The following is a 16,450-nucleotide window of genomic DNA, read 5'->3' as shown; positions in this document are numbered from 1 at the left end:
TAACTCCCTAGGGATGTCTATCTCTGGAAGAAGATAAGAAGCTGTCTAAATCTTTAAAATGTCCCCTTTGCATAGTGGACGAGTATTTGCTCTTCCTAACAAAGCTGCATGGCCCTCAAGCCTCACACCTGCATGGAAGTTTCCCTCTGTAAATAAATCAGGGCAGGGTTAAATCAGGGCAGAGCTCAAAGGTTAAATCAGGGCAGAGCTCAAAGGTCTCAGACCCACTACCACATTAGTGACAACAGTTCACCTGTGATCAAGGCTTTGTTCTGGCTTACCAGGTATTTCACATAAGTGCTACTAGCATTACCTCATGTGCTCCTCATAACCACTCCATGGTGTGGGTAGAGCAGATCCTACTAGTTTATTCATCCTGTGAATTGCACAAATAGAGTCTCCCACACAGTGGATTGGTAGAGAGCTAGACTAAACACACATCTGCCCCAACGCCCAAGCCCAGAGTGGGTTGGAAAGAAATAGCTGAGAAGTAAGCTCCGGTAAACACAAGGGGAAGAATAATTTACTTTTCTCATTTAACCTTTAAAAAAATTCTTAGCAGGTTTTTTAAATTGGAATATTGGTTAAATTTTTAATGGAGGAATAAAATAAGATATAGAAGCCAATATTATGATAAGAAACATCATTACAAATGGGATGTTGTTTGAGTTCTGCACCTTCCCTATAGCACAACAAAGCCCTTTGCATAAGTATTGGCTCTTTAGAGGGTAAAAGAGTTAATGAATAGCGGCTACACCAAGCATTGCCATTAAGTCGCCTCTTTCCAGAAGTGTTGACTAAGACAGCCATGGGATCCAGAAGGGATAAGTGCACGGTGTTCCTCAGCCAGCTGGCTAAGAGCACTGTCCCTCACAGACCGGGGACTCTGAAAACCTTAAACTTGGGAAAGCGATTTCATAACTCTACGCCTCTGAGAATGAGTATGGGAAATGCTGGTGTTCTGATGATTGTATCTAAGGTGTAAGGCTGCTCTCCACACTGGTGTGTTAGAAATGAACCTGACTGCAAAGTCCTGAAAGCACACAGAGCTTGGCTTGTTTACCTCGGTTTTCCCTTTGGGCTCCTTGTCTGATCGCCCACACTCTTTCTTTCCCTGCAGTGTGGATGCAACGTGAAAACGTTATGCTAAATAAAAGGAGCCAGGCCCCACGGCCACATGTGACATGATCCCAGTAAAATGTAAATCAGATCATAGACATTTTTTTGGTCTCAAAATCCTTAATAGTTCCTTATCTCATTTAGAATATATACATATTTAATACCTTATAATGATCTGCAAAGTACCACATGATCTGTCCTGTAACTGCTCTGATCTTATCTCCTACAGCCCCCTCTGCTTCAGCCACACTTCTCTCCTTGTTACTTCTTGAACACACCATGCGCTTTCTTCCCACGCACCCCTGAGTCTGGGCCTTTGTGTTTATTCAGAATTTTCTCTCCCAACATTGATATTCGAGTGTCACCTTCTCAGTAAGGCCTTTCCTGACCATTTAAAATGCAACTTCCAGCATTTCTTCTTCCTCCTTCTTTCTTAATTTTTCTTCATCATACTTATCACCATCTGACATTCTATGTGTTTTACTTTTGGGGGGGCTGTCTCCCCCTGCTAGAATGTGGGATCAATGAGGTCATTTATTATATATCTCCAATGCCTAGAATAGTACCTGTATATAATAGGTGATCAATAAATATTTATTGAAAAAAAAAAGAAGAATAGTAGAAAGGAAGGAAAGCTAACTACAATGAAGTACTACCTATCTGAGGGTAAGATTTCTGGTCATCTCCAATCTTTGAACCATGGCCATGTACCCAGAAATAGCTGGAAAGGTTGTTGAGAAAGAAATACTTGAGTCATAAAGCCCACCAAGGACTCTGTCACAGGATAGCCCCTCATTTACGCCCTCCCTTTAAGTCCTGGTTGTTGTCCTGTACAGATCCTTTCCCCACACTTAGCCTTCTTGTGTCCCAGTTCACAAGAGCTTGAAATAACAAAATATGCAGTGACAGTGGCTGGCAATAAGAAGAGACAATTTCAGTCCCCTCTCTGGAGCTGAGTGATTACGATAACACTAGGGTGTGGGTAAAATTAAGCTAATGGCTACAAGATGTAAGCCAAAGGCTTCATGTATCATAAATACAGAGATTGTGTTTTTGAAAGAAAAATTGGGACATAGGGAGCTCTTTCCAGGTGCAGGAGGGGTGTGGAAAGTTTAGTTAAGATGATAAAATATTTGAGTTTCTGGAATATTCTGATGGTAAAATATTTTAAATAGGGCTACAGCAGAAAAATCCAGGGCATATTTACATGTTACTACATGTAAGAGAACAACATTTACAAGATGGTTTAAAAATCACAAATGCCTGCTTTGTCATTTTAGGAAAAAATTGTTTTGAAAATTTCTGGAATACTCTGAACATTCTTAAGGATTCAGTAGAAATCAAGCCAAGCATATCTAAATGGAACCCTTTAAAAATCCCATTTGCAACCTTGAACAAATGGTACCATTTTTTCCATACTTAAAATTTCCTTCAATTATGTTTTAGTTGTAGTAGTGAAAGACAAATAGAGTAATTAGGCATACCACCTAGCATCAGTGAAAATGGAAACAGAGTCAGTATGAAGGATTTAAGGTAGATAAGAGGCAGTAGGCTCTTGAAACCCTATTTTAAGCTATTTTTAAGTACTTTTAGTGAACTTTGGCATGAAGAACCTATTGAAGGGCTAAGTGGGACGCATAACGGAGTAATAATGTATTCCAGAGGAAAAAACACCACAGTTCAAGGTCAGGAAATTTTTATGTATTTTAAAAATATGTTTTAGTGTTCTTTGTAATAAAATAAAAATGGGGAAGGGGCTAGTTAAAGAGCAGATATGAATACCCCTTGGACAATGGTGTGGGAATTGATTTGTGGGGATGGGGGATGGGATGGATAGAGGAAGGCAAAGGGGGAAAAACTGGGGCAACTGTAACAGAATAACAATAAAACAATCTTAAAAAATAAAAATTTGAAAACTGAGTTACAATTAATAGCAAATATATACTGGTCAAACAAAAAAAGCCAAAGTATTTCAAAACAGCATTTCTTGACTCTTTGTGGGAGCCGAGGATGCCTCTGAAAACCTGAGGAAGGTTATAGATTCTCTCAGCAGTGCACTGATGCACTCATATACAACATTTCACTTCATTACAGCTTCCCAGGAGAACAGCCATACACCCTGCAGGTGGCCCGTGAACCTCTGGTTAATACATCTTAATCTGAAGGGTAATAAACATGCTTCCTACAACAAGGAAATATTAACATTATCAAGTAGATCAATTCAAGTTAACAACTTCTCAGCTCTGGAGGGGGGAAATCTTTTTCAATTAATTGATTATTCCAGATAAAATTCATTCATTCAACAATACGTTTTAAGTATTCCGAGTGTTTTCTATAGGTACTACTTTATCAGAGTTGATATAAGACAGTGGACTCCAGGATGGTCAGGGCTTGCTCACACAGGTGAAAACACTAGGCAGTGTGGACGGAGGGGACAGAAACGGGTCGGACTGGGCATGGCCCCTGCAGAGCTGGTCGGACTGCTGGGCCGGGCCCTGCAGCACACACAGCGCTGCCTCCTCACCGCATCCTTCTGCACTGGCCTCCTCCCATGCCCGCCACTGTATGCGTTAGCAGTGCTTAGCCGCAGTAAGTGTTTTTGTGCACAAACGATGCCCCCACAGACATCAGAATTCACCTGAAGTGTGTTATGAAGAAGGTAGTAACGCATTTTGTTTCCCCAAAGTATCTTCATCTCAGGTGAATAGATCAAACTCCTTCACTGTTCAGTTTGGAACTTTTCAAAGCTCTTCAAATGAGCAGTTCTGTTTCCTGAACATCACTTCCCCACGCCCTTCTCCAACCCCCATCTCCCAGCCCATGAAACTCCTTAAATCCAACTCCTACTGCTTCATGATGTAGCTCAAGCCCTCCCTGAACACCAGTTTAAGTCAGTCCCCCACCCCATTAGCACCGAGTAAACTCTCAGCACACGTACACAATTATAATCATGTTATGTGATTATCTGATTACTATTCAGCCTCCATGCTAGACTGTAAGATCCTTGAGGACAGGGACATGTTGTTGTCATTCACCAAATCCAGAGTGTAGCACAGTGTCTAGCATATGGCTGGTGCTTAATTAACATTTGCAGAATGAAGAAAGTGATAAGCAATGTTGAGGGTACATAACCCCTCTTTGGGGCACTTCCCCACTGTGTGTAATATCAGAAAGACCCAGTTCTGCATCTGCCACTACAGATGCCAAAAGTGCCTCTGTCTACCCCCAGCAGCTAGGACACAGCAGGTAGCACATGCTAGACAATCAGATGCTCTCATGTAGGATATTACTCTCTAGCTAGTGATTCAAAGAGGCAGAGAGAGTTGAGCAATTATTGATGGCAGCATGTAGATCGTTCGGTAGCTGTGGACCTGGGAGCCCAGCACCACAGATGTGCAGAGGCTCTGGCTGAGGTGTTGTCCATGCAGTTGTTCCAACCAGATGCTTGGCTGTGGCTCCAACTTCCTGTCTGCCCTGGGCCCTGGTGTATAGTGAAAGCCTGTTTTTACGATGGCTCTGTAAGTTACATGTTATTCTTTCAAAACATTTCTTTCCTCCCTAAGACAGACAGACTGGGTTTTCTGTTACTATCAAAAACCTTGACACACACACACACACACACACACAGAATAAAGAAGAAATCATGGAGCCTGGAAGCATGAAGGGAAGCCACCTTTATAAGACACAAAGTGTTTGGGCCGCATGTGGGTGCTAAAGCAGACAGCTTCTTTTGAGGTTGAAAATCAAGTGTTACTCGGGTTATGACCAAAACAATTGTGAAATGTGGAACAGGTGTGACTTGGAGATACATGAGATTATTTTAGGTGGAATGCCCACATGGCATTAAGTATCACTGAATCCTACAGCGAGAAAATTATTCCTTTTTCTATGGTCTTTCAGTCCTTGTGATACCCCCAAGGACACTGTGTTGGACTGGTATCTCTTTAATGAACTGCATGGGTGGGAAGCAGCACAAATCCTGAAGACAGTGAATGATTGTTTTCATCTTAGAAAACACTGGGACAGCCCATCCATTAGAGCCGCCGATGTAGCATGCAAATGACTAAAAACTAAAGTGAAGACCAGAACCCGAATACAACAGCCGCGACACCTCCTTCAGAAACATTTCTGAAGCACGCAAGTGTGTGATAAGCAAACCACTGCTCCACTGAGGCACTAGACCCCAGACAGTGGGGGTTGGGGGTGGGGGTAGTGGAAAGAGTGGGGTGGTGATTACAGATTGTCGTCATCATGAAACTAAAAGCAGGTGGGTTGAAAGGACAGGCATGATAAGGCAGCACTTGGAGGAAGAATCCACACAAATCTGGAATGGCTGTCAAACCCTACTGACCTTCCCATTCAGAGAAGGGAAAGTTCAATCGTGCACACAGGTAGCAAACAGCAATGCTCTGAATAAGAGTGATGGGCCCATCTTGCTATCCTTGGTTTTGACACAATATGACCTATAATTATATGCCCAGATTTAAATTTTATCCTCTTGCTTCACTTATGTTCCTTTAGATCAGAAAGTCTCAATTGAGAGGAGCAAATTTTTTCAAACTACCTATATATCAAAGATTGTAGAATATTCCATGAGGCAAGGGGGGCAGGGGTAGGGACAGCAGCTCTCCCTCACCTATCAGCTAGTGAGAACCACTTTTGTAATGACAGGGCATCGTGCCCCTCTGAAAGGCAGAGGTGGGGAAAATGACTCAGAACCATTGTTTCAATGAGAGCCACAAACAAGATAGCTCTCTCCCACCCATCCACCAGACCATGTGGCAGGTGTCTAGGTGGTGCAGAAAGAGGTGATCTGTTTACCTTTCAGGACCATATTATATGGGCAGAAGACAAGGCTTAGGAAAAATTGGTCTCGGCACCAAAATAATTTGTCAATCAGCTAGGCTGTAACACAGCATCTAGATTCAGAAAAGCAGTTGCCACTCAGAAAAAGTTTTTAATGACAAATATCTGATTTGTTTCAGCATGGAGTGACTTCTATAACATAGATATAGTCTGTATTTTCCTCCTTCCCTCCTATTCCTCTCTTTCTTCTTCCCTCCTTTCCTTTTCTCCTAACCTCCTGTTTCCTGAGTTCTTGTATATTTTTTGAGCCAACAGCCCCCCGAGGTTATTTGTGAATTATTGGACATCAATTACCTTTTGATCTTCTTACTCCAAAGCCTCATGACAATACTGGGGAGCAGCTCACAGGGTGAAACCCACTGTCATCTGAGAGCAGTGTTTCACGGGTACAGCACTGTGTTATTTGAAACCTGGCCTCACCACTTATAAATGGTGAGACATTGAGCAAATTGCATCATTTTTGTTACTCCTCAGTTTTTTTCATTCATCAAATGAGAAAAATAAAATTGTTTACTCAATTATATTTTGGGAGGACTCAGTGGGTTGAGTTTATGGAAAGGGCTGAGAATAGAAATAACCGCAGTATAAAAACATAGCTTTACACGCACAACTTACCTCATAAAGTTTCCTTTAACAAGAGTCCTGCTCCCCCAACCCCCAAAGTTTTGAAAATCATTTTGCTACTGTTGTAGATGGCTGTGGTTACTGTTTAAATGAACAACCATCGTTACCCATGCTTTTCTGGAATTTTCTTTCTTATCTCAGAATAACTTCGTTTTTAAAATGGTCCCCCCCCCACAACTGTTTTCAAGGTCAGATTCTCCTTGCTGCTGTGTTTATCCAGCCTTTGTGACTCAGCGGATTCCCTGTTCAGCATTAGAGACATCAGAAAGCACCTAGCTAATCCCTCTGTTTTACTCAGAAGGAAACTTGGGTCCTCCTAAATAAATGATCTTGACCTAATTCCACAGTTAGTGAAGGGGGATGAAGAGCATGTGGGTGTCCCGACTCCTACTCTGTTGCTCTTACTCTCACGCAACCCTTCCTCCTCCTCATTTGGTGGAATTAACCAGGTGACTCCAAGTTCCCTTCCACTGCCAGAGCCTCATTTCTCTTCAGTGATGTGAAATTGTGTCACCTTTAAAAAAGCCTCTGAAGAAGTGATGTCTCTGATCTTCTTTATTTCCACAATGAATCATGAGACTAGCCTATTTGTTTGTTCATTCATTCACTTAACCTTTTTTTTTTTTTTTTTTTTTTAACATCACAGTAGTTCCAGCGTTGAATGACAGGGTTTCTGTGTTAGCAGAGCTCACACCCTGCTTGGGCAGGCATGCACATGCAAAGGAATATGTTACAGAAATGTACACCGTGCACGTGTAAGGAGGAGAGTAGGTTTCTTGCACAGAATGTTGCATGGAGGGAGCTCACCCAGCCTAGGGGGCATGGATCAGGAACGGTTCCTGAAGGAACTGAACGCTAATCTGCATCTTGAAGTAGGCATTAGCCAGGTGAAGACAGGGCAATAGAATGTGGGAGGAAGGGCAAAGACAGTTGTGAGAGCAAAGAACTTTGAGGAAAATGCCAGGAGTTCTGTTTAGTAGGAGAGGGAAGTCAAAGAGATTAGGAACCATGAGGTTGAGAGAAAGGCTGAATTCTTAAAGGATCTTGTAAGTTGTACCAAAGTTTCATGCTGGAGGACAGGAAGAGTCGCTGCAGGGGTTTAATCAAGAGTAAAGAACATATTTTATTCTGTGTTTGGAGCATGGAGAATAAAGCCGTATTTGGAGGATGAGGCATTAATTAATCCAGAAAAGATAAAAAACTGAGATAATTCTGAGCATAGAAATATACATACCAGTATGGAAACATCAATCACTTAACAAATTATTTTTTCTTTCTGTTCTATTTTTAACCATTCAAGAAAGCTTTTTCCCCCACCTTGGTTTTGTCTGCAATTATCCTTTCAACGGTCATTGATTTAAATGTCTGTTAAGGAACAGATATACATAACACTGACGTAACATGGTTTCTGATTTGGTAGCTTTTTAAAATAATTTTTTTGAATTGTAGTTGACAAACAATATTACATTAGTTTCAAGTGTACAACATAGTGATCAGACATTTATATAACTTATGAAGTGATCACCCCCAATAAGGCTAGTAACCATCTGACACTTTTTGGTGACATTTAATACACAGAAAAAATATAACTTATGAAATTTCATCTCTTTATCCCCCTGCCATGCTTATCTCAAAGGAAATTTCTGGATCTACCATGTCAGTGGACAGGTCACATTTGAGAAAGTAGCTCAGCTCACACAAAGTTACCTTCATAGAAAGTACAAAGAGGGTACGTTTGAAAAAGAGTCCCTGATTAAGTTTTGTCAACGATGTGATGAATAGTAGACCAGCAAAGATGATTTCCCATCCACAAAGACTAGAAGGAGAAATACATGTTTTGCAATGTTTATTCTCCAATATAAGATTTTTAAAAATCCGTTCTTGAATTACTATTAATCTTATCAATATCTGAGGTAAAACTAAGAGTCAGCCTGGGTGAGGAGTAGGGAAGATGCAGAAATAGCTCTTTAAAAGGAACGGCTCTCACTTTCATCTTGTACCCAAGTTCTGTTACTTTTTTGTGTGTTATTAATAACACAGAAAACACAGGTGTCCGCAATCCCAAGCTTCTGGGATTGAGTTTTTATGCATAGCACACGCGCGCACACCCAGACCCCTCTGGCCTATTCTCAAGTTCTTTTTGTGTACTTCGGTCCACTTTTGCAGCTGCCCTCGGCCTCCGGGACCTACCCTCTCCTCTCCCAGGTACTTACAGAGTCTGCGTACTGGGCGGTAGGCTGGGAATGTGGTCGATATCCTTGCAGGTGACTCTGAAGTCGTCCTCCTGGTGGCACTCGCAGGGCGGAGAAAGACACCCTTTCCCCCCCAAGCCCCTGGGCAGGGCGACAAGCAGCGCTAGCTGCAGTAGGGGCATCGGCCTCATGTTCCACGGGTCCACAGCTATTTCTCCATCCTTCACTATCGTCTCATTCTCAGCCCTCTGCGTTTCGGGTTCCTCAGGCCGCTGGAGAGAGACAAGGGTGGGAGAAGACTCGTTGGGGTTGTGACTTCAGCACCAAGGAGGAGGCTGGAGAGGGGACAGAAGAGGCTCTCAAGTGTTCTGTTTCCCTAGGCAACTCTCCGGGCAAACAAGCCTGTTGGCTTTCCTTTCCCAGCCCGAAATCATGCAGCCCACTCCGTCTGTTCCCTGACACTTAACACCAGTCCGGGTTGTCCCCACCCCGCTCACCAACCAGCCCCCTACGTTCTTCCCATTAGTTCTTTCCAAAGCCTAGTTCAGAAGGCCCCTCCTTTCCCGGTCTCTACATCCAGTGGGCCACCTTGCCCTGTGGGCAGACTCCTAAAAGCGCTGCCTGCCAGGATCATCTCCGCTTCCTTCCCACACACTCTCTATCCCGACAAAGTCCCTGCGGAATGTCCGAGACAGACGAGGGTTGATTTGCTTCTGTCCTAAGGCAGGCACCTCTGCTGATGCTAGCCCGAGGTGCGGCTGAAGCCGGGGCGCAACACTCCTGTATGATTTTCACTGCTCTCCAACTTCAGCGCAAACCCGGACCGCTTGGCGCAGAAATGCAGCGAGGAGCCACCTGGCAGCGCCCAGCTCCCGTTGCAGAGGGCTGGCGGACTCCTCGAGGCGGCTCGGGAACGAGGCTCTGGAGTCATCTGCTGGGGAGAACTGCGAATGGCAGGAACAGTTCCAGCGTTTTGAGGGAACTCAGCCCCGCTTTGCGGGATAGATTTGCAGCCCTCAGGTAGATTCTGGTCCACCCAGGAATTTTATTGACGCACATGCTTCCTATCCACCCAGAAAAGATGGAAAGAAAAAAAAAATTGCTTAAGTGGTGCACTATCACCTAGTGATCATTCTCCACACAGTAGCCAAAACATAATAATTTAAAATATAAATCAGGTTGTGCCCATTTCCTTCTGAGAAGTCTTCACTTGCTTACTAATTCATCTTGGGGTAAAAAGAACATCAATTCTTCGCATACTGTATTATTCCATTTGTATGAATTTCTGGCACAGGAAAGGAGAACTATGGTGATGGAACTCAGAATAACATTTAGGGGAGAATAATCAGAAAAAGACAGGAGAGAACTCACCACGGTTATGGAAATGTTCTATATATTAATTACACTAGAGATAAGTAAATATATACTCTGTCAAAATTCATGGAATTGTATGTTTTTAGTGGCTTTATTGATAATTACCCCAAACTGGAAACAATTCAAGTGTTCCTCCATAAGACAAGGGATAAACAGTGATACACCCACACAGTAGAATACTATTCTTTAATAAAAAAGAAATACAATTAAGAAAAATAAAATTATATGTAAATTAAAAAAATTTAAACATTTTTATTGTTGTTCAAGTAGTTTTCTGCCTTTTCCCCATACCCCTCCTCACAACCCCAGCCCTCCTTACCTCCCTCCCCTGTTTCCACCCTCCTTTCATGTGTCCTTTATAATTGTTCCTGTGAACCCTTCACCCTTTTTCCCTATAATCCCCTTCCCTCTCCCCTCTGGTCACTGTCAGCCTGTTGTCAATTTCAGCACCTTTGGTTATATTTTGCTTGCTTGTTCATTTTGTTGAATAGGTTCCTGTTAAAGGTGAGATCATGTGGTATTTGTCCCTCACCACCTGGTTTATTTCACTTAGCATAAGTCCCTCCAGCTCCATCCACACTGTTGCAAAGCGTAGGAGCTCCTTCTTTCTTTCTGCTGCATAGAATTCCATTGTGTAAATGTACCATAGTTTTTTGATCCACTCATTTACTGATGGGAACTTAGGCTGCTTTCAACACTTGGCTATTGTAAATTGTGCTGCTATGAACACTGAGGTGCATAGGTTCTTTTGGATTGGTGTTTCAGGGTTCTTAGGATATAATCCTAGCAGTGGAATTACTGGGTCAAACGGCAGATCCATTTTTAGTTTTCTGAGGAAATTCCATACTGTTTTCCATAGTGGCTGCACCAGTCTGCAATCCCCCCAACAATGCAGTAGTGTTCCTTTTTCTCTACAACCTCTCCAATGCTTGTTTCTTGCTTTGTTTATTGTGGCCATTCTCAATGGTGTGAGGTGGTATCTCATTGTAGTTTTAATTTGCACCGCTCTGATGGCTAGTGATGCTGAGCATCTTTTCATATGTCTCTGGGCCCTCTGTATGCCCTCCTTGCAGAAGTGTCTGTTCAGGTCTCTTGCCCATATTTTTTTAAAGATTTATTTATTTATTTTTAGAGAGGGAAGGGAGGGAGAAAGAGAGAGAGAGAGAGAAACATCAATGTGCGGTTGCTTGGGGCCGTGGCCTGCAACCCAGGCATGTACCCTGACTGGGAATCGAACCTGCGACACTTTGGTTTGCAGCCCGAACTCAATCCACTGAGCTACGCCAGCCAGGGCTTCTTGCCCATTTTTTAATTGGGTTGTTTGTCTTCATGGAGTGGAATCATGTGAGTTCTTTATTTATTTTGGTAATCAAACCCTTGTTTGAGGTATCATTGGCAAAAATGTTTTCCCATAAGGTTGGTTCTCTTTTCATTTTAATGCTGTTTTCTTTAGCCATGCAGAAGCTTTTTAGTTTGATGAGATCCCATTTGTTTGTTCTTTCCCTTATGTACCTTGCTCTAGGGGACATATCAGTGAAAATATTGCTGCATGGAATATCTGAGATTTTCCTGGCTATGTTCTGCTCTAGGACTTTAATGGTGTATGTACATTTTTTAACCTGACCAGTAACGTCCCACTATAGGGGCTGCTTAGCTTTTCTTGTAAAGAATCAGATAGTGTGTACTTTAGGTTTCATGGGCCACACATCATCTTTGTCATGTCTCCTTCTCTTTATATAAACCTCCACAGATGTAGAAGTCATTCTTAGCTTGTAGCCTGTACCCGAAATAGGCCTCAGGACGAATTTGACCTGGAAGCCACAGTTTGCTGATTCCTGGCCATCAAGGTCCAGCCCTTACTCAACTGTGTAGTTTCATTTCACAAGATGCTCCCCTGTTCTCTGCATTCATCCACTTTGCTGGACCTGGGACAAGACAAGTTGTGACCTCTGGGCCTTTGCTACTGCTGAACTCTATGCCAGGAACAATCTGTGCCCAGATCTTCACATCTCCAAGTCTTACGGTGTTTTTTGGACTATAAGACACATTCCCCCCTACCCTACTTAAATTTGGGAAGAAAAGGGGAGCGTGTCTTATAGTTCAAATGTAGCTTACCTGGCTCACTGTGGGAGAGGGAGGTGGCGGCGGCTTATGTTATTTATGTTATTAAATATTTTACCACATTTTTTACTTCAAAATTTTTTCCCTATTTTCCTCCTTTAAAACCTAGGTGCATCTTATGGTCCGGTGCATCGTATACTCCTAAAAATAAAGTAGTTTAAATATCACTTCTTTAGAAAGGTTTTCCCTGAAAAATCTTGTCTAAAGTAATGATCCTCTATCACATCACCTATTTCACCGTCTCCAAAACACTCATCACTGATTATTATTATTGATGAGTTTACTTATTTATTGCCTGTCTCTTGCTGCTCTCCCATCACTACTATCAAAATGTATGATCCATGAAGACAGAAACCCTGCTGATTTTTTGTCACTGTATTCCTAACGCTAAGAAAAAATGCCCAACTCTGAGTTAGTAAAGAATAAATGTTGAATGCACATGTTTGCAAAGCCTATATTAGTTATTGGTTGCAGCATGATCAATGCTCCCCCCAAAGAGACTTACAACAACATTTATTATCTTGAAGTTTCTGTGGAGCAACTTGGGAGTAGCTTAACTGGGTGCTGCTGGTTCAAGGCCTATTGTTAGGTTGTAAACAAAATGACAGCTAAGGGCTGCAGTTATCTGATAGCTTGGTTGGAATCTCACTAAACTCACTTACTCCAGTAGTTGTTTTGTAGTTTCTATCAATCATTTATAAATTGAATCGTCTGAAAATGGACAGTTTTACTTTTTTCCTTTCCAACCTGGGTGCTTTTCATTTATTTTTCTTCTCTGATTGCACAGGTTAGAACCTCCTGACAAGTTTGAATAGAAAGAGTAAAGGCAGGCATATTCATCTTGCTCATAATCATAGGGGGGAATAATTTTTCATCATTAAATATGAGGTTACCTCTATAGTTTCCATAGGTGCATTTTATCAGGTTGAGAAGTCTTCCTTCTGTTTCTTATTTGTTTAGCATTCTTAAGCAGCAACGAGTATTAGGTAAAATGCTTTTTCTACATCTGTTGAGATGAGTCGACATTCTTCTTTTTTAGTTTGTTCATATGATAAATCACAGTGATTGATTTTTGAATATTAAATCCATCTTGTACCCCAGGGACAAATCCTACTGGATAATGATGTATTAAGTTTTTAAAAATGTATTCTAGGATTAGACCTGCTAAAATTTTGTTTAGTGGTTTTGCATGTATGTTCACAAGGGGAAAGAATCTGTTATTTTCTTTTTTTGTAGTATTTTTGTTTAGGTTTTTTTTTTTTTGTATCAGGATAATTCTATAAGACTTTGTATATGAATCAATATCATTTAAAAGTTTTTTTTTTTAAATTTTATTTATTTATTTTTTAGAGAGAGGGGAAAGGAGGAAGAGAAACATGTATGTGTGGTTGTTTCTTGCATGCCCCGCACTGGGGACCCAGCCTGCAACCCAGGTAGGTGTTCTGACTGGGAAATGACTGGTGACCCTTTGGATCACAGGCTGGCATTCAATCCATTAAGCCACACCAGCTGGGGCTATCATTTTTTTCTTATTTGGTAGAATTCACCAGTAAAGCTCTCTGAACCTTGAGGCTTACTTGTTGAAAAGTTTTTAACTACATATTCACTTTCAGAAAAGAGACATAGGAGTGTTTATTGTAGCCTCTTTGTGTCTTTATATTCAAAGTACATTTCTTACAAATTAGCATAGAGTCAGGTAATGCTGACAATACTTGTCTTTTATTTGGATTGCACAGGACATGTATATTTGGTGTTATTGATATTAGTTTAAATTCATAATCTTGCTACTAGTTTTCTATTTGTTCCACCTATTTTTTTATGCCTTTCCCCCACATTACTCAAAGCTTCTTGGGTAAATTCAGGAATTTTTATGATTCCATTTCACCTTTTTTGTTGACTCTTAACTATAACCCTTTGGTTATCTTAGCGGTTGCTTCAGGGCTTATGGTTTACATATTTAAGTTATGAGAGCCGATCTTCAGTTGATATTACACTACTTTATGTGTGGTTTAAGAACCCTGCAAGAGCATTACTTCCATTTCTCCTCAGCGTTATGCTTCTGTTGCCATACATTTTGTCTATATATAAGGTATAAGCTCTATGATACATTGTTATCTTTGTTAAGATAGTAAGTTATCTTTTTTTTTTAAAGATTTTATTTATTTTTAGAGAGGGAAGGGAGGGAGAAAGAGAGAGAGAGATGTCAAAGTGTGGTTGCTGGGGGTCATGGCCTGCAACCCAGGCATGTACCCTGGCTGGGAATTGAACCTGCAACACTTTGGTTCGCAGCCCAAGCTCAATCCACTGAGCTACGCCAGCCAGAGCTGTGAGTTATCTTTTAATGAAATTTAAATAATAAGAAAAGATGCATATACTTTTCATTTAATTATCTTTTCTGGGGTTTTTCATTCCCTAGTATAGATCCACATTTTCCACTGACATCACTTTGCTTTTGCCTGAAAGACTTTCATGAACATTTCTTGTATTACAAATCTGCTATTATGTGTTATTCCATCCTTTTTGTGTCTCAACAAGTACAAATTTTGCCTTCATTTTAAAAGGGTATCATTGCTATGATGCCCTATCATTGTACAGAATTATAGATTGGAAGTATTTTTACCTTTCAGTGCTTTAAAAATATTGCTCCACTATCTTGTTACTTGTTTCCAAGGACAAATATGCTATCATAATTTTCTTTTTTCTATTGTAACATGCTTTGTTTCTCCCTCAGAAGGCCTTTAAGGCTTTAGTTATCAGTGGTTGAAAGTAATGTGCCTTGAGTTAGTTTTCTTCATATTTCTTATGCCATATTTCGAGGTTCTTGAATTTTTGCATTTATGGTTTCCATCAATATTGGAAAAATTTCAGCCATTATTTCCCCCTATATTTTTATGTCCCCTTATCTCTCTCCTCTTTTTGGGTATTCCAATCATTCCATTTATATTATTAGGCTGATTAAAATTGTCTTACAAAAAACTCATTGATGCTTTTTTTTTATTAAAAAATTTTCTGTTTTTCATTTTGGATAGTTTCTTTTGCTATGTTTTCAAATTCAGTATTCACTTTTTTTTCTGAAATTGTTAATCTGCCAGCAATTCCATCAGAATGTTTTTTTATGTTAGGTGAAATTCTCATGTCTAGAAGTTCAGTCTGGGCCTTTTTTAGGCTTCCCCTATCTCTGTGTAACTTCTGACATCCAACACACTTTTGATGTGTGTATTAGTTTCTTAGGGCTGCTGCAGCAGAGCACTGCATACTCGATGGCTTAAATCATCAGAAATGAATTCACTCACAATTTCGGAGGCTAGAAGTTCAAAACTCAGGTGTTGGCAGGACTACTCCCACTGAAGGCTCTAGGGGAGATTCCTTCCTTGCCTCTTCCTAGCTTCTGATGACCGCCAGCAGTCCTTGGTGTTCCTTGGCTTGCGTCACCCTGGTCCCTCCTCTGTCATCACAAGATATTCTCTCTGCATGTTTCTGTCCTAGATTCCCGCTTCCTACAAAAACACCAGCCACCGGATTAGGACCCTTCCTAGTTCAGTATGATCTCAATTTGAACATCTGCAAAGACCCTGTTTCCAAACAAGGACATTCTCAGAAGCACTGGATGTTAGAACTTCAAGATATCTTTTTGGGGAACACAATTCAACCCCTTACAATGTCCTTGTTTGATCATTCTAACATCATTATCAGTTCTAGGTAAGTTTGGGTTGATTGATTTTTCTCCTTAAAGTGAGTTATGTTTTTCTTCTTCTTTCATGCCTAATAATCTGTATTTGAATTGCAGATGTTGTAACTTTTACCTCTTTTGGTACTGGATTATTTGTTTTCATAGAAATATTTTTGAGATTTGTTATCAGATGTGGTGAGGAAACAGTAATTTAATTTGGAAACAGTTTGATATTTTTGGATCTTGCTTTCAAGGCTCGTGAGTGGGACCAGAGTAGCATTTGATTTAGCACTAATTATTCCCCACTCCTGAGGCAGGGCTCTTCTGAGTACTCTACATAATACTCTATAAATTAGTAAGTGTTTCCATTTGGCTGGTGGGAATACTCACTACTCCTGGTCGTGTGTGAGTGACAGGCACTTTTCCTCCAATCTTGTTAGATGCTTCTTTCTCCAGCCTCAGTTTCTCCACATACTCTGCTGAA

General features: G+C 41.0%; 1 protein-coding gene across 3 annotated transcripts in view; it reads right to left on the bottom strand.

Annotated features, from left to right (window-relative positions):
- The window catches only part of TSHR (thyroid stimulating hormone receptor), a 92,253-nt gene extending 82,524 nt beyond the window's left edge, over positions 1-9,729 (bottom strand). Inside the window, exons 1-2 of one of the 3 annotated variants that reach the window (XM_036012807.1) lie at positions 9,533-9,729; positions 8,823-9,136 (exon numbers count right to left, since the gene is read on the bottom strand). In XM_036012807.1, the coding sequence (XP_035868700.1) occupies positions 8,823-8,992 (170 nt within the window). In that variant the 5' untranslated portion in view covers positions 8,993-9,136; positions 9,533-9,729. Of the gene's footprint in view, positions 1-8,822; positions 9,495-9,532 lie in introns of those variants that run through there. The other 2 variants (XM_036012814.1, XM_028507167.2) reach the window with 2 other exon arrangements.
- Between the last annotated feature and the right edge of the window lie 6,721 nt (positions 9,730-16,450).

This window comes from Phyllostomus discolor, chromosome 1, assembly GCF_004126475.2.
Source record: "Phyllostomus discolor isolate MPI-MPIP mPhyDis1 chromosome 1, mPhyDis1.pri.v3, whole genome shotgun sequence".
In the NCBI taxonomy this organism is placed as follows: Eukaryota; Metazoa; Chordata; class Mammalia; order Chiroptera; family Phyllostomidae; genus Phyllostomus; species Phyllostomus discolor.
This window is presented reverse-complemented; position numbering and strand designations above follow the sequence as displayed.